The sequence below is a fragment of the Ostrinia nubilalis genome, chromosome 2, assembly GCF_963855985.1.
Source record: "Ostrinia nubilalis chromosome 2, ilOstNubi1.1, whole genome shotgun sequence".
NCBI lineage: Eukaryota > Metazoa > Arthropoda > Insecta > Lepidoptera > Crambidae > Ostrinia > Ostrinia nubilalis.
Genome location: NC_087089.1, coordinates 10,476,134 through 10,498,934, shown reverse-complemented (window position 1 = coordinate 10,498,934; position 22,801 = coordinate 10,476,134). Strand labels below are relative to the sequence as shown.

The 22,801-nt window shown below is 37.6% G+C and overlaps 1 protein-coding gene across 1 annotated transcript; it reads left to right on the top strand.

Moving 5' to 3' along the window:
* The first annotated feature begins 281 nt into the window (after window positions 1-281).
* LOC135082903 (isocitrate dehydrogenase [NADP] cytoplasmic-like) lies at window positions 282-21,410 on the top strand. The gene is made up of 9 exons (XM_063977672.1): window positions 282-439; window positions 865-980; window positions 16,172-16,316; window positions 17,390-17,589; window positions 17,953-18,087; window positions 18,546-18,649; window positions 18,850-19,000; window positions 19,661-19,894; window positions 20,728-21,410. The coding sequence occupies exons 1-9, from the start codon at window positions 370-372 to the stop codon at window positions 20,881-20,883; spliced, it is 1,311 nt and encodes a 436-aa protein (XP_063833742.1). The 5' UTR covers window positions 282-369; the 3' UTR covers window positions 20,884-21,410.
* The last annotated feature ends 1,391 nt before the right edge of the window (window positions 21,411-22,801 follow it).

Below are 22,801 nucleotides of genomic sequence, written 5' to 3'. Positions count from 1 at the left end.
ACTTCGTTTTACTTACACATAGTATAAAATAAAAATAGTAATCATTAAAATATTGAAGGTTCCTATACTAGATATCGATATGCAATTACAACCCTAGCAAAGTATCGATAATCGATAAGTTATTACGAACGTCACTAATACTGTCAGAAAATAAGGCATTATGTTGGTAGCTCCGCCTGTAGTTTGTGCGGTTGGTAAAGATTTGCGGGTCGTTCTCTAAAATGCATATGTGTGCGTGAGCTCAAAAAATATCTATGGAGTGCCGTCTCTTACTCTTTTATGCTCTTTGGTGCTCGCCGTGAATGTTGTGTATGTGACTAAAGTTAGTTAAACCGACGCCAATAAAGAAAATTCAAATAGTTTTTCATAATGGCCAGTAAGAACAGCAAAAGATTGTTTAAATATGTGTCTGATGTTTCAGCACAGTGCTCCCGTAATTGTAAGTATTTTTCTTATTGTATTTTTTGTTGGTTAGGTAACATTTTAAACGAAAGTTAAATTTATCAGTTATCTGTAACTTTTTTGATTAAAGTTTTTATATCGAAATGCAGTAATGCACATAATATTTTTTTTTAGTAGTGGTTATTTTTTATGGCCAGTTTAAAGCAATTATTATGTAGGCAATATTGTATGCCTACCTACTTACATTTATAAAATAACAATATATTCCAAATACTCACAGCTTCTTTTTCTACATTGCTTAATAGTTGACCTATATTATAAAACGCATTTATTTTTGCTAATAGGCACTTTTACACGTCCCAGAATTAACTCAACCACTGCTTCGAGACAATAAATAAGAAACAGCACAAGAAACTCAGTCACTATTGTCTCAGCCTCCTTTAATTTTAATATATCTTGTAGATGGCACTGCAAAGAGGGTGGTGGCGTCAAAACCTGTTGTTGAGATGGACGGTGATGAGATGACTCGCATCATTTGGGAAAAAATCAAGGAGAAACTCATCTTTCCCTATGTCAAGGTAAGCTAAAAGTTGCTGCGTAAGTTATTTAAAGTTGAAAAAGTTTTAAAGATCTGCAATGTTCTTCAGTATGTTACGTAATGGGAAGTATGGACCGATAGAAATTAATTGTCTAGTAACCAAATTAACCCACTTGTTACTAGCGTTTGATATACGGATCAACATAAAAATTAAATTATTATAAACAATGAGGGTGGTTTGTGATAACATTGTTTATGTTAAACGATTGCTGTGGGGTCCCTTTGTCCATCAGAAGTGTTCTGTTCTCCATTGGGTGTCACATTTCAATCGTAAGCGTTTTGTTGTTTTCGTAAATTTTACGATGACTCTTTCAAGGTGAATACAAACATGATAAGTATTTATTCTAAAGTATTTCTTGCCGAAATATGAAAGTTTGTAACCCACTTTTTGTAAATCGATAACATAATTATAAACATTTTTATAGTAACTGTTACTAATTCAACGTTAAACTTATTGATCCGTATAAGGAACGCTAGTAATATGAACTGCGGTATTTTGTTGTTTTAGCGCCTGCCTTTGAGGCCCTTTCCTTTAAATGAAATCATTGAAGAACTGTAGAAAAATGAAGATGAGTGTATCCCTAACTCAATCACAATTTTCCCGCCGGAAAATCCGGAAAATTGTAATGGTGACTTAACCAAAGAGAACTCTGGTGATGACAATAAAGTGTCAATAGATTTGCCTGGACTACAAATGAGAGCCCACATAGAAATCACTAGAGAATTCTTCATCCAGTGATGATGAAGAAGACTGCATCCCGTTAGCTTAGATAGCCAATTATGCCCTAGACAGGGTCAGTCATGTTTGAAGATTATGAAGAAATTATTGTTTGTAAATGAGATGATTTAGTGTACCTAGTTACAGTTGCTTCAAATGCATTGAAAATTGCGCCAACTGTCAAAACCAAGAGATTTTCTCCGCTACATAAACAGAGGAGAAGTATTTTAACATCTCAAATTCAGTGACAACACACATTTTTATGAAACTCACGCTATACAAATGGAATGTTTTTTTGTAAGAAATATAATATTACCCTTTATCCCAGAAAATGTTTTGGACATAATAGACAGTTCACACTACTGGAATTAATTTGAAAAATAATAAATTTAACTCTGAATATTTTTTTATTAATGAATATTCCATATTTTATGCAAATACTTTAATAACTTACGCAAGTCGCAAAGAGTAGGTATTATCTCTTAGTTCATACAAGTGGCCGTACATATTACTAGCGTTCCGTATATCAAACACCATTTTCCAGCGTTTCCGTAAGACCAATATTTTTTATTGTATTTTTTTCTGTTGCCTTGATGCATTAAATAGCCGGTATATGCAAAATCACAGGAATCGTAAGAAAAAAGGGATATCCGTAACAACTGGGTTAATGAAAACATTACTCCTATCCACGTAGCATCATTACACTACAGCTGAAATTTTTAATAAAAATAAAAATTAATATTACTTACGCAGTATTTATGTTATTATTATACTGTTGCTTGCACATGTTGATGACTGAACTGTAATTATGTTTCTTTTTAAATATTTTTATTAAAATAAGTTACATTAAAGTGGCTAGTACTTTAAAATGAACAGCTAAATCTTTCATAGCCTGCATATTTATGCATCAACCAAATAACAAATCTAAATATCTCCCAACAATATAACACTACTACATTATAAGCCCATAGTTTTAATGATGATCACATTACACTATGATAACACCAACCTACTTTAGAAACGAGATACAGAGCAATGACCAGTAAATTGGACTGTGACTTTAATTATCTGCAACCCTATGACTGTACTAGCTGAAATGAAAATGAGTACCTACATCCACACATGCCCACTTAGGTATGTATTGTATAATATAGTTTAAAAATTTTATTGTATAGTATTTATTAATGTTGTCCACATTATGATTATTTTAATATAAAAATCGTAAGTGCTTTAAAAATATTAATTAATATTGAACATGCAAATCTGAGGTCAAGGACATTGATAATAAAATTTGACACCGCGATTTAATGTGCAGGCAGCGCCATTTTACGGCTTTTTGCACAATTAGTACAGTCGACAGCACATCAAGCTATACATTTTCGTTGCAAAGTCGCCCCTATCGCAACTACGTAAGATACCACAGTGTTTACGTTGACGTGCTGTTGACCGTACATTTATAAAATTAATTCTTTTATTTTGTTGCTTTCTATTAATTTCGTCGCCTCGAGTTTGTGGGGCTCTACCAAAAGCAATGCTGGCATTAAATTTAGCTTCTTGATAAAAGCAAATAATAAAGATAACAATTAATAGCTGGTACTTTAAAAATGATCCTCTATGCAAATAATATGTACCTAGGTACCTAACTACTTACATGATCACGTTTATGATTATGAACCTAAATGTATCACTGTAGGTTATCACTGTGTAATGTCATCTCTTATCTATAATTTACTAGGCCAATGTTATACCAGTGGAAAATGTGCATACCTACCTACATACAAAATACATGTGCACGTATTATTTTGACCTAGTCCCAGGATGATAACTTATTCACCCAGTCATCCAATGTATTTTTTAAATTGCATAGATAGAGGAGATATACCTACCTATTATAGGATATCAATTCTATCACTTGAACATGTTCATTAATTATTTAATTTTGCTAGAAATGTCGTATTCTCGTAATCTTCAGGTTCTCAAGACCCTTGAAAGAAACTTTAAAATATATATTTTTAACTTAAAAAGATGTAGGCTTGGTTTATTTTGAAGTGAAGTTCGCGGAACTTGTTCTCAGAGTAGGCCCGCCCATACAAAGTGTACGGGCAAGCACGTACATTACGCCGCATCATCAATATTTTGACCTACTTTGTAAATACGCGTCAATTACTTTTTGTACAAATCACTTCAGTTCGTTCGCATACATCATACCATTAAGTCGCGCGTTCTCACCTTACCATCAAAATCCATATCTAGCGTATCAGTTTAGAATACAAGTTATTTTTACCTCACAAACACTTCTATCATTCCAAATCAACCCTATCAAATCATATATACGGCAACCCCGTACATTGGTCCTTCGAGCAACCGTGGCGGGACCTCTAACGCGTTCTTCAGTGACTTGAATACGTGTCAGTGAGTTTCCGTGTGCGGCCTATCACGTGTCCAAAACTTCATCACTGCGCTATCAAGTGTGCAGCAGATCAACACCTTCAATACTGTGCAATCAAGCACAGCCTACTCGGTACCCGGCAATCAAATTTCGGCGTCCCGAGGCGATCAACGGCCGTGCGTGACGTAACAAGCAGCGTCCGCATAGCTACAACGGCGGGAGGAGCATCAGCATCTCCACTGCCACACCAGCCGCATCAGCATCGGCATACCAGAAACAACGGGCAGTATCTTCAATCCAAGTAAGATCAGTCCTTTATTACTTACATCTATCGACCAACAATGTCTTCCATCAGCGATATTCTTACTACTCTACAACAACTATCATCAGCTATTGAAAACGTGTATTCCAATTTCAAAAAAGACGGGTCAGATAGAAAAAATGCAGGATATATCAAGCGTAGATTGGATACTCTGGACAGTTATTGGTTCGAGTATGACAAAAACTACAGAATGTTATCACAGCTAGATTTAGATGAATCAAGTAGAAATCAAATAGATCAAGAGTATGTACAAGAAAAAGAGAGATTCGATATCATTAGAGCTGGAATCCAGAACTATCAGACATCAAAAGAGTCTCCTGTCGTCTCTCGACCTGAGACACCATTATTAAAACCTCCAACATTTGTGGCTCCTGATCCGAGTGAGTCACACATCAGTCTCAAAACCGCTACCAAAACATCCTCTTCTGCATCAAGTAGAACAGAAGAGGTGTTAAAGAAACAGCAGAGCAATTTTAAAGCACTTCAACGAACTATAAACAAAATAAACATAGCATCAATAACAGAAAAGTGGGAGTTTGAGGATCTACTACGCATTCTCAACACTCGTTGGGGCGTTATTGACACTCTACATTGGGAGTTAGATAGCGAACTTAACGGGTCAAACAAGCAGTATGAGGAAGCCTTTGCGTATTATGAACAAGAATACGACAACATCAAAAAGGCCATAAACAAAAAAATGTGGTCTGTAGCACATCAAGAAAAATCCACTCCAAGATTAGAAGTACCATCTTTCAGTGGAAGCTACCTAAACTGGGTTTCTTTCAAAGACCTTTTTACTGAAACGATCCACAACAATCCTTCAATGTCAGCCGCGCAAAAGATGCAGTATCTAAAAACAAAAGTGAAAGGAGAAGCCGAAAAGCTAATCCAACACTTACACGTCAGTTCTGACAACTACACCGTCTGTTGGGACATTCTCAATCAGAGATACAACAATAAAAAACTTATATTTACATCTCATGTAAATATCCTAATGAACATCCCGGTTGCGCATCAACAAACAGCAGCGCATCTTAAACGTATTCACGATAATACTCTGGAATGTCTCAACGCCATAAAAAATTTGGGAATTGACATCAGCTCGTGGGATCCTCTTCTTGTGCATATTTTAACACAAAAATTGGATACCCAATCATATACAGATTACGTGGAGTCTGTAAACGACCCTAGAGAACTACCAACACTTGAGGAATTATTACATTTCTTAGAAACCAAATTTACCATACTGGAATCAGCGCGTAGAAAACAAGATAACGTCATACCAAAAAATCAAGCATCAAATCAGGGGTCAAAGTATCAAAGTAATAATCAATTCAAACATTCATTTTCTACAAACACCAAAATAATTCCGCAACCTACCTACAACACTAAAGTAGTGTCATCAAAAAACACCAAGTGTTCGTTGTGCAATAACGAACACGGCATTTTTTTCTGTCCAAAATTTTTAGAAATGCCACCCTATAATAGACTCAAGACCGTAAACAGATTAAACCTGTGTCCTAATTGCCTCAATGGACACCATGGAAAACCATGTTTATCAGATTATGTTTGCCGCGAGTGCAATAAAGACCACAATAGCTTGCTACATGCCGCGTTTTCGCAATCGCCACGCTCGACAACAGACACCGGAACGGGGGCTGCGGGCGCGCGAGGGGGAAACGCCAGCAAAAGTGCTAACGCTGGAATTCAAGTCGGCGACAGCTCGCAAGCGACACATGCATGGGTTAATGAACCCGTCCAAGTTCTACTTCCAACTGCATTGATCAAAATACAAGCCAATGACGGTGTTGATCACATCATGCGAGCCTTACTAGACCAAGGCTCACAAACATCTTTAATAACAGAACATGCAGCCCAGCTCCTTAAATTACCTAGAACGAGATGCAAGGGAATCGTTTCAGGTATAGGAGACAAGGAGAGCAACTGCAAGGGTGTCATCAGTGTAAGGTGTTCATCAATGGTCAGTGACTTTACATTTGAAACTGATGCTCTTATAATGAAACAACTTATCAAACACTTACCAAATCAAACATTCACCAAACCAGATTGGTCGTACCTACATCATATAAGACTAGCCGACCCTGAATTCCATTTAAGTCGGCCGGTAGATATTTTGCTAGGTGCCGACGTATACTCAACTATCCTAATGGATGGTATCTGCAGAGCAAGTTCATCCCTCCCGACAGCTCAACAGACACAGCTCGGGTGGATTCTGAGCGGCAACGTAAAAACTTTTCAATGCAACGTCGTTCTACAGAACATAGATGAAATTCAGAAGTTTTGGGAGATAGAGGAGGTAGCTGAACAATCAGAGCTATCCTCCGAAGATCAGCAATGCATAGACTTCTATCAGTCAACCACACAAAGAAGGGAAGACGGAAGATACGAAGTTTGTTTACCATTGAAACCAAATTATCAGGAGAAATTAGGGCATTCAAGATCAAAAGCCATAGCGCAATTTTACAGATTAGAACAAAAGTTATCAAAAGACAAAAATATCGATCAAGAATATAAGTTATTCATAAACGAGTACATTTCGCTCGGACACATGATACCTGCTGACGACAACATTCCTCGCCTTACATGTCATTTACCTCACCATTGCGTCATACGCGAACAACCGACTACAACAAAATTACGAGTTGTATTCAATGCCTCCAATAAAACATCATCAGGACTAAGTTTGAATGACGTAATGTGCCGAGGACCAAATCTCCAACAGGACATTCAGAATCTCATCATCAAGTGGAGACAACATCGTTTCGCGTTTACAGCTGATCTCGAAAAGATGTTTAGACAAATCTGGCTGAGTGAAAAAGACCAAGACTTGCAGAGGATCATGTGGCGTGATCATCCTACAGATCAGCTTAGGGAGTACAAATTATCCACTGTTACTTACGGGACGAAAGCAGCGCCATTTCTTGCCATGATGACGCTTAAACAGTTGGCTCAGGATGAAAGGCCGAACTTTCAAAATAGTTCAGCTCCAAGCGTCCTCGAGGAGTCCTTCTACATGGATGACCTAATCCATGGTTCACATTCGCTAGAAGCAGCTAAGCAATTGCAAAACGATATGATCAATCTTTTAAAATCAGGAGGATTCCATCTACGAAAATGGAAGTCCAATGCACCTGAACTTCTGGAAGGTGTACATGCTGACCAGAAACCTCAAGATTTTGACTTTAAACAAGCAGAATCCACAAAAACTTTAGGACTCGGGTGGAATCCCGAACAAGACCAATTCATCTTTCAATCACAGATTCCCATATCAGCATCAAAAATTACGAAGAGATCACTGTTGTCAGACATATCAAAGATATTTGATCCCTTAGGCTGGCTCGCGCCCCTCACAATAAAGCTGAAAATACTATTTCAAGATGTATGGAAGGCGAATGTTGAGTGGGACGAATCAGTATCATCAGATATCAGCGAAAAGTGGATAAAGATCAAATCAGAAATAGACATCATCAACCAATACCAAATACCGCGGTGGCTGCAAACGAAACACAGAGATCGCATTGAACTACATGGTTTTTGTGACGCAAGCAAGAAAGCTTACGCATGCGTCATTTATTGTAAAATAATAAAACCAAACAATGAATCATCAGTAACATTAGTTGCGGGGAAAACAAAATTAGTCCCACTCAACAAAACTACGTCACTGCCTCGTTTAGAGCTTTGTGGGGCAGTATTACTATCAAAACTGGCTAATAAAGTCAAAGAATGCCTAAGTAATCACGTCATCACCGTCTATGGCTGGGTCGATTCCATGGTAGTACTAGGTTGGCTCAATGGTGACGCAGATAGATGGAAACCTTTTGTTGCCAACCGAGTTAAACAAGTCGTGTCGTCGATGGACCCCAGTTGTTGGCAATATATCAAATCAGAGGAGAACCCTGCCGACTGCGCCAGCAGAGGCCTGACCCCATCACAGCTCAAGGATCACTCTCTGTGGTGGCAAGGCCCTACGTGGCTTAAATCAATAAATACCTACAAACCAAAAGATGAAGAAAAGCAATCATATATCACTAATCAGGACCTGAAACAAACCAAACAAGTTAATGTAACACAAATAACAACAGGAAGTGAGATCATAGAACAGATGTTAGAGAAGCAAAGCTCATTAACAAAAGCAACAAGAATCTTAGCATGGATACTGAGATTAAAAAGCAAAGAACAGAAGCAGAAATATTTAACATCAAAGGAGTTAAGCGAAGCAAGACTACTAATAGTAAAACATATACAGCACAAAGAATTTCCTGAGGAAATAATCAATTTATCTAACAACCAAAGTGTAAACAAGAAAAGCAAAATATATAATTTAAATCCTACGTTAGACGAAAACAACATATTACGCGTCGGTGGCCGACTCAGAACTGCAAACATGAATTCTGAGATGAAGCATCCGGCTATCATACCAAGCCGTACCAGACTGGCAGATCTTATCATAGATCAAGCGCATGAATCCACATTCCATGGTGGGGCCCGCCTGACTACGGCCTTCATACGTCAAAGGTATTGGCTCCTTGGCGGAAACAATGCCACTAAAAAACGTTTACGACTATGTGTCAAGTGCAGGAAGCATAGTCCTAGTCAACAACATCAACTCATGGGTGACTTACCTTCATCAAGAACAAATCCTTCACGCCCTTTCTATCACTGCGGAGTAGACTACACAGGTCATATAGCTATTAAAGCAAGTAAGGGTCGTGGGATCAAAACCACCAAAGGATATGTAGCAGTTTTTGTTTGCATGTCTACCAAGGCTGTACACCTGGAGCTGGTCTCAGATTTAACAGCCTCCGCATTCCTTGCAGCATTACGCAGAATGACGGCCCGGAGAGGAGTTCCAGGTCACATCTACAGCGACCAAGGTACCAACTTCATAGGAGCTAACAACATTCTACAGCAAGAATTAGCACAGCTACAAAGCTCCTTCAATCAAGAATTCATGACAGAGGTAGCTAATATGGGCATAGAATGGCATTTTAACGCGCCGTCTTGGCCATCCGCAGGTGGTCTATGGGAAGCCGCAGTAAAAAGCCTAAAATACCACATGAAGCGAGTGATCGGCGAGCAGAAGCTGACATTCGAAGAATTTACCACTATTCTCACTCAATTAGAAGGCTGCCTTAATTCTCGCCCTCTCTGTCCACTCACAGAAGATCCAGACGAACTAGATTATTTGACACCTCATTTCTTATCTAGTGGACCTTCTTTAATCATATATGATACTGAAACAGACTTGCGAACAAGATGGCATCTCACACAAAAGATATTCAATGACATCTGGAGTCGCTGGCGCAGTGAGTATCTTACTCAACTCTCAACAAGGAGTAAATGGAGACAGCCAGTAACTAACATTCAATTGAACGACGTCGTTATAATCAAAGATGACAACTTACCAGCAGGAAAGTGGGCTTTAGGTCGTGTTGTACAGCTACACCCTGGAGCGGACGGCTATACAAGAGTCGTCACCCTTAAAACAAAAAATGGGTTCATCAAGCGGCCCATAATAAAACTATCCATTTTACCAGTACATCAAGAGGAAAAACAAATCTCTAAAACAGAGAAACAAGAAACAGAACAAGTAGAGAAATCACCTACATCATGCAAAAAGAAGTCATTTTTTACGACAATGTACATATCATTAATGCTACTTTTGTTTTTCGTTTCGCCGATCAGCTGTTCATACAATATAACTTCATTACCTAATAACAACAGTTTATTCTTCGATCACATTTCAAACGTCAATTTGATACGAGACGACTGGCGCCTCATCGTCTACTATGACACACAACCTTATCAAGATGGAAATGAAGCGCTAGCAAAATACATGAAGTACCTAGAAGATTTATGTTCAAGGATCCCTATTCAAGCATACTGTTATGGGATCGTATTACAGTTTCGTCATGAGGTGACTGAACTGCAACATTATAATAACATATTAATGAGTCACAACCACAACATCAATGAACCCACAGGACATCGACGACGACGTGGTCTAATTGACGGTGTTGGCTCTATTGCAAATACCCTTTTTGGAGTCAGATCAAAATTTTGCAGAAAAATACGAACAAGACATTGACCTTATCAGAAAAAATCAAAAACATTTGGCAGCACTTTGGAAAAATCAGACTTCAGTAGTCGAGGCGGAGTTCAATCTACTGAAACGAACAGAAAACATCATTGACCAAAATCACAAGTTAATTAACAAGAAATTCAACGCTATAGAACAATCAGTAAATCAGATCAAGAACGAAATCCAAAATGTTTCTATCATCAATGAATTTATAACAACTTCTATAATGGCCAATAACATCTTATTCCGTTTAAAGGACATTCAGCAGACCTTACTAGATACTATCACCAATATCTACAATGGAAAATTCAATTTTCATCTGCTTCCACCAGACCAGTTGAGACAGGAACTCAGCGTAATCGCCGGACAGCTTCCGAAGGATCTGTCTATACCTATCAACAACTTTGGAGACCTATCAGAGATTTACAACCTCTTAAAAGTCAGAGCAAGGATCACAAACAATTACATCATATTTGAAATAAAAATCCCTCTAGTCAGTGGCGATTTATACGAAGTTTTAAAAATCATACCTATTCCTCACTTAACAACAAGTAATCAAGTAGCGGTCGTAGTACCGATAGCAAATTACGTCGCTATCAACTTGAATAAAGATGCGTTTTTTACCGTGACTGATCAAGAGTTAAAGTCCTGCTTGCAAAGGAACTCCCAAACGATGCTATGTCACATCAAGAGACCAATATTTCACATTACCGATGATCAAAACTTTTGTGAACGTTTGCCTACAACAAAACACTGCAAAACAATCACAAGTCCATGCACCAACAGATGGGAACAGCTGAATAAAATCAATTCATATTTATATTTTTGCTGCGAACAGTGCTTATTAAAGCTCCTATGCGACGATCAAGTTTCAGCGATACAAATGACTCACTCGGGATTCTTTAATGTCGACCGAGGTTGTACTATCAAATCAGCTGACTTCTTTGTCTACTCACATAGGCAAGATGTCAGCAAAATTAGTATACACTCTAAAATTGATTCACCAGATATTTCACCAATAAATCATCTGATCAATGTCTCAATACCACACATTATTATATCTACCAATCAATCAGATCAGATAGATCACAATATGAAACTTCAGAAGATCGAAGAAAGCATAAAAACCATGAAAGAAAGTCCAGCTTTGTATGACGGAGTATCCTTTCATGACGTTTAGTGTCCGACCGAAACTAGTTTTACGACCGAAACCGAAACCGAAAACGAATTTCGGCAACGGTGTCTATTTCGGCCGAAACCGAAACCGAAACCGAAACTTCCTTACAAGGCTCATATTTTGAGGGAAAAATTGCGGTTGCGAAAATAAATAAATAAAATAAGGAAAACGTTATTATAATCAGTCAGTCATTATTGTTTTCTCTTTAAATCACATAAATTATTGGTAGTACGTAAGTTAGTATCTACTGTACTTGCCACTTGGATACCTTGGTCATAAATACTAAAATGAACTTTGAAACTCTGAATCCATAATATTATCACCATGAAATGCACTATAGTCATTACTAACTACCTAACTAATGTTTGTTTACGTATAGCATTTGCGAACCAAAAAAAAATTATAGGTTAGATTAAACTTCATTATACTTTTATCAGTCATATTGAATATTTTTTTTGATGTTTACTACCGGCTCTTATATTATAACGACATAAAACGAGATAAAGCTTACCAAATTCAAAGAAATCACTCGAAAACTCGCCACCACAACAAAACAAAATTAACAGCAAACAAACAAGCCAGCGAATCACGACATTGGCTCTGATCGGATTCATTCACTCATTCAACGCGCCGAACATGACCGGTAACAGCGCGGAAACTCCCGAATGCACATTCGGTTTCGGTCGTAGTTTCGGCAAGTTTGCCGCCGAAAACGAAACTAAACCGAAACTCGTATTTTTACCGAAACTCAACCGAAAACGAAACCGAAACCGAACATTCGGTCGGACACTAATGACGTTCATCACTATGCGGCCATATACATATTGGTCGGCATCATCGGAGTCGCCGGCGTCGTGTGGGCGTGGCGGCGCTGCAGGCGCGCGGGAGCGAGCGCCGCGCCGGCCCCAGCGGCGGCGCCTGCGCCGCTCCCAGCTCCGCGAGACAGTGTGCAAAGTGTTCAGTGTAGTGCGTCTAATGATGTTTATAGTGTAGTGCGCGAAGTTCCTAATACAAGTGCGCGAGTGTTAAAACAAAACAAGTGCTCGTCCCCTGTAGTGCTTCGGTCCGTGTTCAGTATTTCGGATGAGCGCAAAAATTAGTATATAGAAGTAAAATTGTCAATCACCTTGTAATTCATTACAACACTAACACTAGAAAACACATAGCATAATTAGCATAAGCAACAAATTGTCTCACCCTTGTAATCATATCAGCATCTCATTACTCCTACTAACCTCATCTTTCTCGCCCGGGAATATGTACGGGCAAGCACGTACATTACGCCGCATCATCAATATTTTGACCTACTTTGTAAATACGCGTCAATTACTTTTTGTACAAATCACTTCAGTTCGTTCGCATACATCATACCATTAAGTCGCGCGTTCTCACCTTACCATCAAAATCCATATCTAGCGTATCAGTTTAGAATACAAGTTATTTTTACCTCACAAACACTTCTATCATTCCAAATCAACCCTATCAAATCATATATACGGCAACCCCGTACACAAAGATATAAATAACTTCAACCAACCATGTAACTTAAGGCTTAACGGGGACAGGCTAGTGGCTTTTTTTAAAAACCATTCCAGTAATGTTACATTCGAAACAAAACCGGTCCCGCTGGTTCTTACTTTACTCAGGCACGACGCAGAGGTCTGGAGAGAGGATTCGATCGTTTTGTGTTACAACTCTTCAGAACGAACGAAAAGTTTCACTTATGCTGACTGCAACAACGAACCAACTGGCTGAAAGTTTAAATAAAGGTATAACGTGTTACTAGACCGACATAGCTCGCAGAATTGCTAAAATCAAGTGGCGGTGGGTGGGGCACATAACTTGATAATTCATAAGAGCTGATGGCCGCTAGGGCAAAAGGAAGGAAGACGTAGTGTGTAGTGGACCGACGATCTGGTGAAGGTCGCAGGAGGTGCCGGGATGCGGGCGGCGCAGGACCGTCGTTGTGGAAATGCTTGGGAGATGCCTTTGTCCAGCAGTGGACATCATTTGGCTGAAACGAACGAACGAAAGTGTTACTAAGTTACCAAACTATCTATTGTTGGATACAAGTTTAACATTATCATTAAAATTTGGAGGATCTATTGATATTGTCGGCTCTGGTACGTTCTCCAAAAACAAGAAAGACAACTTGTTAAAATAATGTAAACACCACGCCTACCATTGTAGGTATAAAATGTCCACACGTCCTGGCGCCCGATCTGTATTTTGTGATTCCGCGCACGTGATGAAGTTCAATGACTCGACGGTTGTTATTTTTCAACGATGGCGATGGGTGACCGTGAGACAGAGGATGTATTGACCCGCTATGGGTGTGGATATCTTAGCTTTATTTTTAAAAATAGTGAAGAATGTTGTAGCAAACTGTTCTGAGGACAACATGTTTCCAGGATAAATGAGACAAAAGAAAACCGGTTACGGTGAAGTTATAACTTACTTAACTGCATTGGGTTAAGCTTCTCTTAAATTATAAACCTGTACAAAAATAGGAGATTCTTAAAACGTAAGAAAACTAAACTTGCGTGGACGATGCCAAAAGCAAGTTTCCAAACTTACATAACTGAAGGCACCTGAAAAAGTTTTATTGCAGTGATTGATAAGTCTTATCTCACTAGGTAAATAATAATTCACAAGAAGTTAAGTCTTATCTGTCGTATGAAAGCATAAATTAATATTAACCGCACGATAAGGTTGGATGGCCGCAGCACGAACGGATGTGTTAGGTTCCCTCTGCGGTTTGGTGCCAATATTAGCAAGTTTACACGAAATCAACGATTGATGAACTTAAAATATAAGATTCGATATCTTTTTAATTATATTTTACTTATTTGGCTTAAAGATAGTATCACAATACTCTGAAAACTTATGAAATACGGCAAACTGCAACAACAGTATCGAATACCGACTTTGTCAATGTTTGTAACTGACTGGCATTATTGCAACGTTAAATATTGTTTCTTCTTCATAGAATAAGTAGTAATCAATTATAATATCTTTATGACCGCTATAGCGCTACTAACGACAGTCCTTTGTCGGCAGTTCGGTTTACTCTATTAATCTGAAAATTTTATAATATCATTCATTATCTATTGCATCGAATATTATAGTAAACGTTATCAACGAATTTTCTGCAATTTAAACGAGATAAGTAATTGAAAACATTCCCCGATCGCACTGTCAAGCCCAAGCCAATTGAACCGCTTGTTAGGTTCAATTAAAACTTGTTCTATGAACTCAAAAACATCACGTGATATTCATGTAGTACGTGTAGGTACCAGAAGAACTCATTTCGTATTTAAATAAAAATCTAAAAAATACGAAATCCAAATCATGAAATGACACGAAATGATCGAATTTTTATGACAGAGAGGAGTGGTGTTTTGCACACAATTAAAACAACCGAACAATTTAACCGACAGAAGACGCGTGTAACTGGATGTGAACATGTCATGTGTCATGCCATGTATAGCCTGACCAGGAACATAAAAACCCTGGCATAGAGGCGCTTCAATTGCATTTGATAGTGCAACACTGGGTACAGTCGTACCTGTATTAAATTAATAGGCTAACTTTATGTATCAGGATTCAGGATTATAGGCTTATTTAATATTTTCATAAATTAACAAAAACGTATTATATTATAATAGGTAAACTGGTTTAAATAAATTAAATGAAACCATCAATCGAGCAAGTAGGATTTTATTATTATTCATCAATAATCAAATTCTGAACTTGAATATTCAACTACAATGTCTGCTCATGAACGCTTCAAACTCGGTACTTCTTTCCCAATTCCATAAAATTCAATACTTACAAAGTGACAAAAAACTTTAATATAGGTAGTTGAAACAAACCACAGCTAATTTTCATAGTTGACTGTACTATACGATAAACATGTCAGTCAATTTGACAACCTTTGTCGGAAACATTATTCAATGAAAATATTGTCCGAACCCTTAGTATTTCTCTTCGACAAATACTTTAACACATTATGAACCACTTTTCTTTCACGACTATAAAAAGATTTTAGCAATTTAATTCCCAAAATCAATTGCGCACATTTAAAATAAAGTTTGTTTACACTTTGACAGCAATAGACTGACATGCAAGGTGACATGTCAATGAAGTTTTCAGTTACTGTTGCCATTAAAAGAAATTAGTACCATTAATTTTCCGCAACATGGCGAGGGTTTTTATGTTCCTGGTCAGGCTATATTACACTTCCTTCTTTAGTCGGCTACATTGTTATATTGATAGCAGTTTAGAAAATATATGATCCTTCAAACAGTTTACACGTTAGCAGTCTAGTCCAGTGTACCTACAGTCTACACTATAATTTTGGTACACGCACGTCATGCGAAATAAGTATGTTTTCTTTGCTTTAAGGGCGGCGCTACTTGTAAATCCATTTACTCATTGATTAATATTTTTTATTACCCAGTTGGACTGTGAATACTACGACTTGGGGCTACCTCATCGAGACGCTACCAATGATCAGGTCACCATCGACGCAGCAAATGCTGTACTGAAGCACAATGTGGGCATCAAGTGCGCCACCATCACCCCCGACGAGCAGAGAGTTGAGGGTATGTTGGGTTATAACCTTCACGGTCATCAGTCCATCGTGTCTGACGTCCACAGCTGGACAACGGCATCCCCTAAGGATTTCCACAACCGATTCTGCGCTGCCTGCATCCAGGCATCTCCCACAACATTCACGGTCGCTGGTTCACCGAGCGAGGTTGCCTTCTGGTTCGTGGTCGCCACACACTCGCCAGTTTTTTGTATTCCAATAGGATTATTGCAGACACAAAAACACAACATTGTTTCAAAATTAAAGTTGGTAACCAACTTTTCTGTTTGAAGCAGTACCTACTTAGTATAATTTTACATACATACCTACTTAGGTTATCACTAAAAATTAATGTCACCTCCACGTATCTTCTTGATTTCGGCGCGATCGCGGACTCACACATTAGTCTTTAAAAAAAATAAACTTTGTTTTACTTGCTTATCCGCTTCTTTTTTGTCAAATTTTATGCGGACGGAGTCAAAACCTAGTAACTACTTAATAATTTATTTTTGCCACTCTACGCCTTTTGAATAACGCGTTAGTACTTATTCATATTATTATTTTTATTTCATTCGACCTTGCATTAAAATGGCAGGTTACATAACAAGCAAATGAACGAGAACGTCAAGAACCGGTACGATATCTTGTTTGCAAATTCTTTGAGGTAACGTAACGTTTACGTTAATGTTATCTACTGTTTAAAAAGTGTTTAAAATAATGCCCCATTAACATTCCAAACAGCAAAGCTTACGTTATCTACGAGTTGATAGAGTTGAATGCACGTGAACATTGTTTTAAACAACTTATAAACCAATTTTGTTTTCCCTGCAGCCTGAGCTTCAAAAATAGACTTTAATAATAATTAATCTGTCAATATTAAATGAGCCTATAACTAGCCCATATTATAGATATGAATACTTAAACAATATTCATTCAAACTAGTAAACTCACATAAAAGCTCGCATATCAAAAGTAACCGTAGAGCTGCAAAAGTTTACCAAACCTTGCAAATATTATTAGGAGTAGGGAGATCTAAAACAATCAAGAGAACGGCGTGATTTTAAAGTATAAAATGATTGATTATAGAGTTCAAACTGAAAAAGATGTGGCTGAGTCCAAATGGAACAATCCGGAACATTCTCGGGGGCACCGTGTTCCGCGAGCCGATCCTGTGCAAGAGCATCCCGCGGCTGGTGCCGGGCTGGACGCAGCCCATCGTCATCGGCCGCCACGCGCACGGAGACCAGTACAAGGCGCAGGACTTCGTGGTTCCGCAACCAGGGAAGGTAAGGAGACAGATGTGGCTGAGTTCGAACGTAACCATCCAGAATATCCTTGGAGCACCGTGTAGCGAGCCGATCCTGTACAAGAGTATCCTGCGACTGGTGCCGGGGTAGGAATGGTCAAAACTCGACTCATAGAGAGCTTATGGCTAAGAGTATCCGTTTCATGTAAAGGACTTCCAGTGTTGGAAAAAGATCTTCTCCAAGGATTTGCACAACGACCAGTCCTGTGTTGTCCGCATCCAGAAAAATTCGACAAATCAGTTAGGGGAAATTAGAACAGAAAATTTTGAGCATAACAACTGCACTTAATTTTTAGCAGTTAACACTGAAGAACTTCATGAAAAACGTTGACTTCCTTTACAGGTGGAATTAGTTTACACAACAAATGACGGAAAAGTCACCAAGACCCTGCTATACGACTTCAAAACCCCTGGCGTAGCGTTGGGAATGTACAACATCGACGAGTCCATCAGAAGCTTCGCCCATTCTAGTTTCCAGGTGAAAATTATATTTCATTCATTCATAATAATAACTGTCTGATGTCATGTATATTTTCTTGTGAAGTTGTGATACAGGAAAATTGTATACATTAATATTCATATCGTGTCATTAACATTGTCGTTACATCGTGTTCCTAAAAAGCGAGTGCTATTGTTTTTGGTGCTGTTTCAACTTGTACTATCCGTTTGGAGTAAGGTTATTGTTTCTTGATTCAGAGCGATAGTGAAGTGATAATGTAACTCCTACCTACCTAGCAGAAAGTTTAAAAATAATAAGCGGCACGTGATTAAAATCTAAATTGATACTTTATCTATTATATTGCGAAGAAAATAATATCACGAATAAGTTAAACCTCATTAATATCAAAGTAATAATATTTTATGCACAAGTTTACAGCATTTAATTACAACCATGAATATGTGTTATTGTTTTTACCATTCTTTCAATTTGTTCAGGTGGCGTTGCAAAAGAAATGGCCTCTTTATTTATCTACTAAAAACACCATTCTGAAACGTTACGACGGCCGCTTCAAGGATATCTTCGAAGAAATTTATCAGAGGTATATTTTTAAACGTTTTTTTAAATGTTTTTTCTCATTGTTTTATTATTAACTGTAGACAGCACATTATACTATAGTTTTGTTGTAAAATATTGCAATAAGACGCCACAATATTTAGCTTCCTGGTGCTGTCTGCTGCACAATAGGAAATGAGTTGGCAAATCTGCTACAAAGGTATTGAGATTATTTTACTATTTCAGTGACTACAAGAAACAGTTTGAAGATGCAAAGATTTGGTACGAGCACCGTCTGATCGACGATATGGTGGCTCAAGCGATCAAAAGCTCAGGCGGCTTTGTGTGGGCTTGCAAGAACTACGACGGAGATGTGCAGTCAGACATCGTCGCTCAGGTATCTGACCTTAACCCCTGAACACACTAGGAACCCGTATTTTTTATGCATAACAAGGCAGATATTTGACCACAATCGCACCTGTAAGTGGGATGCAGTCTAGGATGGTACATATCTGCCCTGTAAGTGCCTATTCACTATCGCCTTGACATAGATCTGGGTCCAGCCACTTAAAAGGTTAATACACCATTTTCTCCGATAAAAAATATCTGCCTGTAACCGAGTTAAAACCGCATATTCTCAATGACAATGACAATAAAGTATAACTGATAATAGCACTTGAACTGGTATTAAAAATCCCGCTTATACTTATCACTTGCGCTTAGGTCAAATATTGTATGTAACCTTTTTTACTTTGTTCTTTGCATTTTATTTTTAGCTTAGGATTAAAGAATATTCTTTTATTTTAAAGACACAGTTCGTGTACGTTATTTCCTGTCGTCTGTTTTTCAAAATTATGCACTTAGCTAATTTAGATATTGTATGAATATGTCATTCACTTACATATTCCATAGGGTTGTCGCATGTAAGTTTGTATTCGAACTCAGTAACCATCAATATTGCACACGATTCTTGAAACAATATAAAATTCCCTCCAAAATCGTTAAGTGCAGGTAGCTTTACCTTATCACAATATCTCAAGCTTAACTCAATCTTCAGGGTTACGGTTCTCTGGGAATGATGACATCAGTGCTGATGTGTCCTGATGGCAAGACAGTTGAGTCTGAGGCTGCTCATGGTACCGTGACGAGACACTACCGCATGCACCAGCAAGGCAAGCCCACCTCTACCAACCCGGTGGCGTCAATCTACGCGTGGACAAGAGGGCTCATCCACCGCGCTAAGTTGGACGGAACGCCCGAACTGGCGAGGTTCGCGCTTTCTCTTGAAGAGGTGAGGTTCAGAAACATAGCAAACGTACTTGTGTCTACCAATTTTGTTGTACCGCCACCTTTTTCCGAGACAAAACATCTCGAATATAACGTTACAGACTGCTACAGGGAACTCATTTTTATATTTCCTTATTAATTATCTTGTCTAAAACAAGTGCCCATGAATTATGAAATAGGTGCTTTTTCATAATCACCAATTATAAAATAGGTGTTTTTTTCATAATTGCTTTCAAACCGACTTTTGCGCATCCGGTGTGAACAGACATTATGCATCGCACCCACGCTTGCAAAGCGAATGGGGCTTATTTAACAAGAACATGAAATCATGCATAATGCATAAATCTGGAAACTAAAATCACTTTCACTGAAATACTTGCATCAGTATTCAATATTATGCCGCATTTACAGTTGGCATTTTAATTGCAGTGATAAGTTATGACGTCAGGGAATTGTTTGCTTAATTTTATCTCTTCAAAAATGTCAGTAATCTACAGTTCACAAGACAGCGCATCAAGTTAAATATTTTGGTATCTATTGTAGTTTTAACAGGAGCTATTTTGCAACAAATTTGTGTTGCTGTACGCAGTAAATAAATAAGTTCTCGAAAGATTGTATTTACGTGATACGTGTCTCGTGTTTTATTAGATTAGATAAATTCAGCCGACTAAGTTCTGTGAATCAAGATGTTACACAATTATATTAATATCTATATTTATCACTTGTATAATATGAATTATCAAAAAATCTTGACCACCACCTATGCCACCACTGAATTAAACGATTACAATCTTTTTTAAATCATTATGTTGATTTGTGAATTGTATTCTTTTATAGGCTTGCGTGGAGTGTATCGACAGCGGCAAAATGACCAAGGACTTGGTTATTTGCATCCATGGCTTGGCCAACACCAAGGAAGGCATGTTCTTGCACACTGAAGACTTCCTGCTAGCCATCGCCGATCAACTGGAGCGCAAACTGTCGTCGAAGTGATAGACCAATTTGTTTTAAGTAAATCAATTTATTTTGAATGTCTTCCTCATACATTCTTTCTTAATATTGCTTCTTGATTATATTACAGGAATTTAAAGTCCAAAAGAGATTCCATAAAATGAACTTAATAGTGTTTAATTTTTGGCGGTGTTGCACAAAATCTAGTTAAATAAAAGTACATGATTGTATTTATTGTAAACAGATACTTAGATAATAAGTCAGAACAGTGTTATAAGTCAGGAAGGCAATCGTTTCTTAACTGATTTTGTGATAGCATTTTGGAAGACTGAATGATTCTGTTAGTTTTGAAATATTGAGCTGGAATCAAAGTATGGCAAAAAACTTTTTATGTTAAGAAAAGTTTGTATGTGTATAAGTACACAATGTTAGAAGTAAGAAGTGAAACTGTATCTTACTGAATACATTTTAACAAATCCCTATTTTTAAAGATTCGAGATTTAATGTGCCTTATTATTTTTTATTGTATGTATGATTTATCTTCCGTAAATAAATTTATTTTTACATTTTCTTTGAGTTTTAATACTCAGTTGACTCTTCTTGAATTTATTTTTCCAAATTATAATAGGTACCATGCTAGCTTAGAATCTATGCACTTTTAATTTCAGTAGGTTTTGATTGGAGTAGAATGGAATAAAATTATTACTGTTATGAGTCACAGATATGGATTAGAGCACAGATTAGAGGGTTATGAGTAAAGTAATGAAGTTCAAGTAAGTACAGCTGATCCAAAACCATTAGAGATTGTTATAGTCATGCTCATGCATACTTAACAAAATTAGGTATTAAATCTAGTAATAGATCTAGTCCTAGACCATTTTTTTAAAATTCAACAGAATTGAGAATGTTACTAGGTATGCAAAATCACTTGAAACCTATGTTACAGTTAAGCTTTTACATTTACAAATACATTAGTTTTTATTTCATTCAAAAATACCCAGTAGTTATGATTTTATAGGCATTCAAAGTTCGCTTAAATATTGAGTCCCGCCGACGGTCACGTGACCCCGTGTGACGTACATTCACAGCGTCCGCTCACTAGAAAACGGATATAAACATACTTAAATATTTTTTTTTTGTAAATACAAACTTATTAAACATATTAACACCCAGACCCATCACAGAAATTAAAATTGAACCAAACCCAAACTTGATGCGATTGTGTCGTTTTATTGCGAATTACCTTCCAGCTCCATCATTAGACCCCGATTACTATATATAATTAAAATACTCATCAATACAAAACGAACGAGCCCAAGCTCGATGCATTTAAGTCGTTTTATTATAGAGTTCCTATGGCCACCTTCCAGCTCCATGATCAGATCAGCTCCATGTCATCATAATATTGCATGGTCATCCAAATCACATGTGTTTGCGAAATTTCAGCTTAATCGGTTGCCTGGAAGTGGGTCTTAATTCAGTTTGCAAGATTCCACCCATACAAATATGAGCCAGTCGTTGTAATATGACGTCACGCGCATAAAATGGCGGGCCGGCCGCCGCCCGCACTTTTAAAATTCAATATCTTGGAAACTAATTAACGTATCGAAATAATTCTTTCACGTGTATTTTTTATTTTTAACAGAGAATACAGAAAGCTAAAAAACAAAATTAGTGAACATTCTTCATTGCTAATTTTACCGATTTATCGATATGATCGATATGTCACCGGAAAATAATAAGACTCGTAAGTTGATCAATTTTCTAGGTAGTTGATCAACTCTCGGAAAATAATAAACGGCATTTGAAATGTACTATTTAACGTATGTATTTTAGTAAGTTGATTAATTTACGGTGTCTTGCCGTTAAATCATCTGACAAAGGCAAGGTGCACGTTGATTGGATAAAACACTCACGTGCTTTTATACCGCTCCCCGCCACCCGGCCGCCGCCATTACCG

What these genes read in the sequence shown, in the direction of transcription:
- LOC135082903 (XM_063977672.1), top strand. Translation starts at nt 370, where the DNA reads ATGGCCAGTAAGAACAGCAAAAGATTGTTTAAATATGTGTCTGATGTT. An exon ending in TCGCCCATTCTAGTTTCCAG is followed by an intron (nt 18,088 to 18,545) that starts GTGAAAATTATA and finishes CAATTTGTTCAG; the next exon opens with GTGGCGTTGCAAAAGAAATG. An exon ending in TTCGAAGAAATTTATCAGAG is followed by an intron (nt 18,650 to 18,849) that starts GTATATTTTTAA and finishes TTACTATTTCAG; the next exon opens with TGACTACAAGAAACAGTTTG.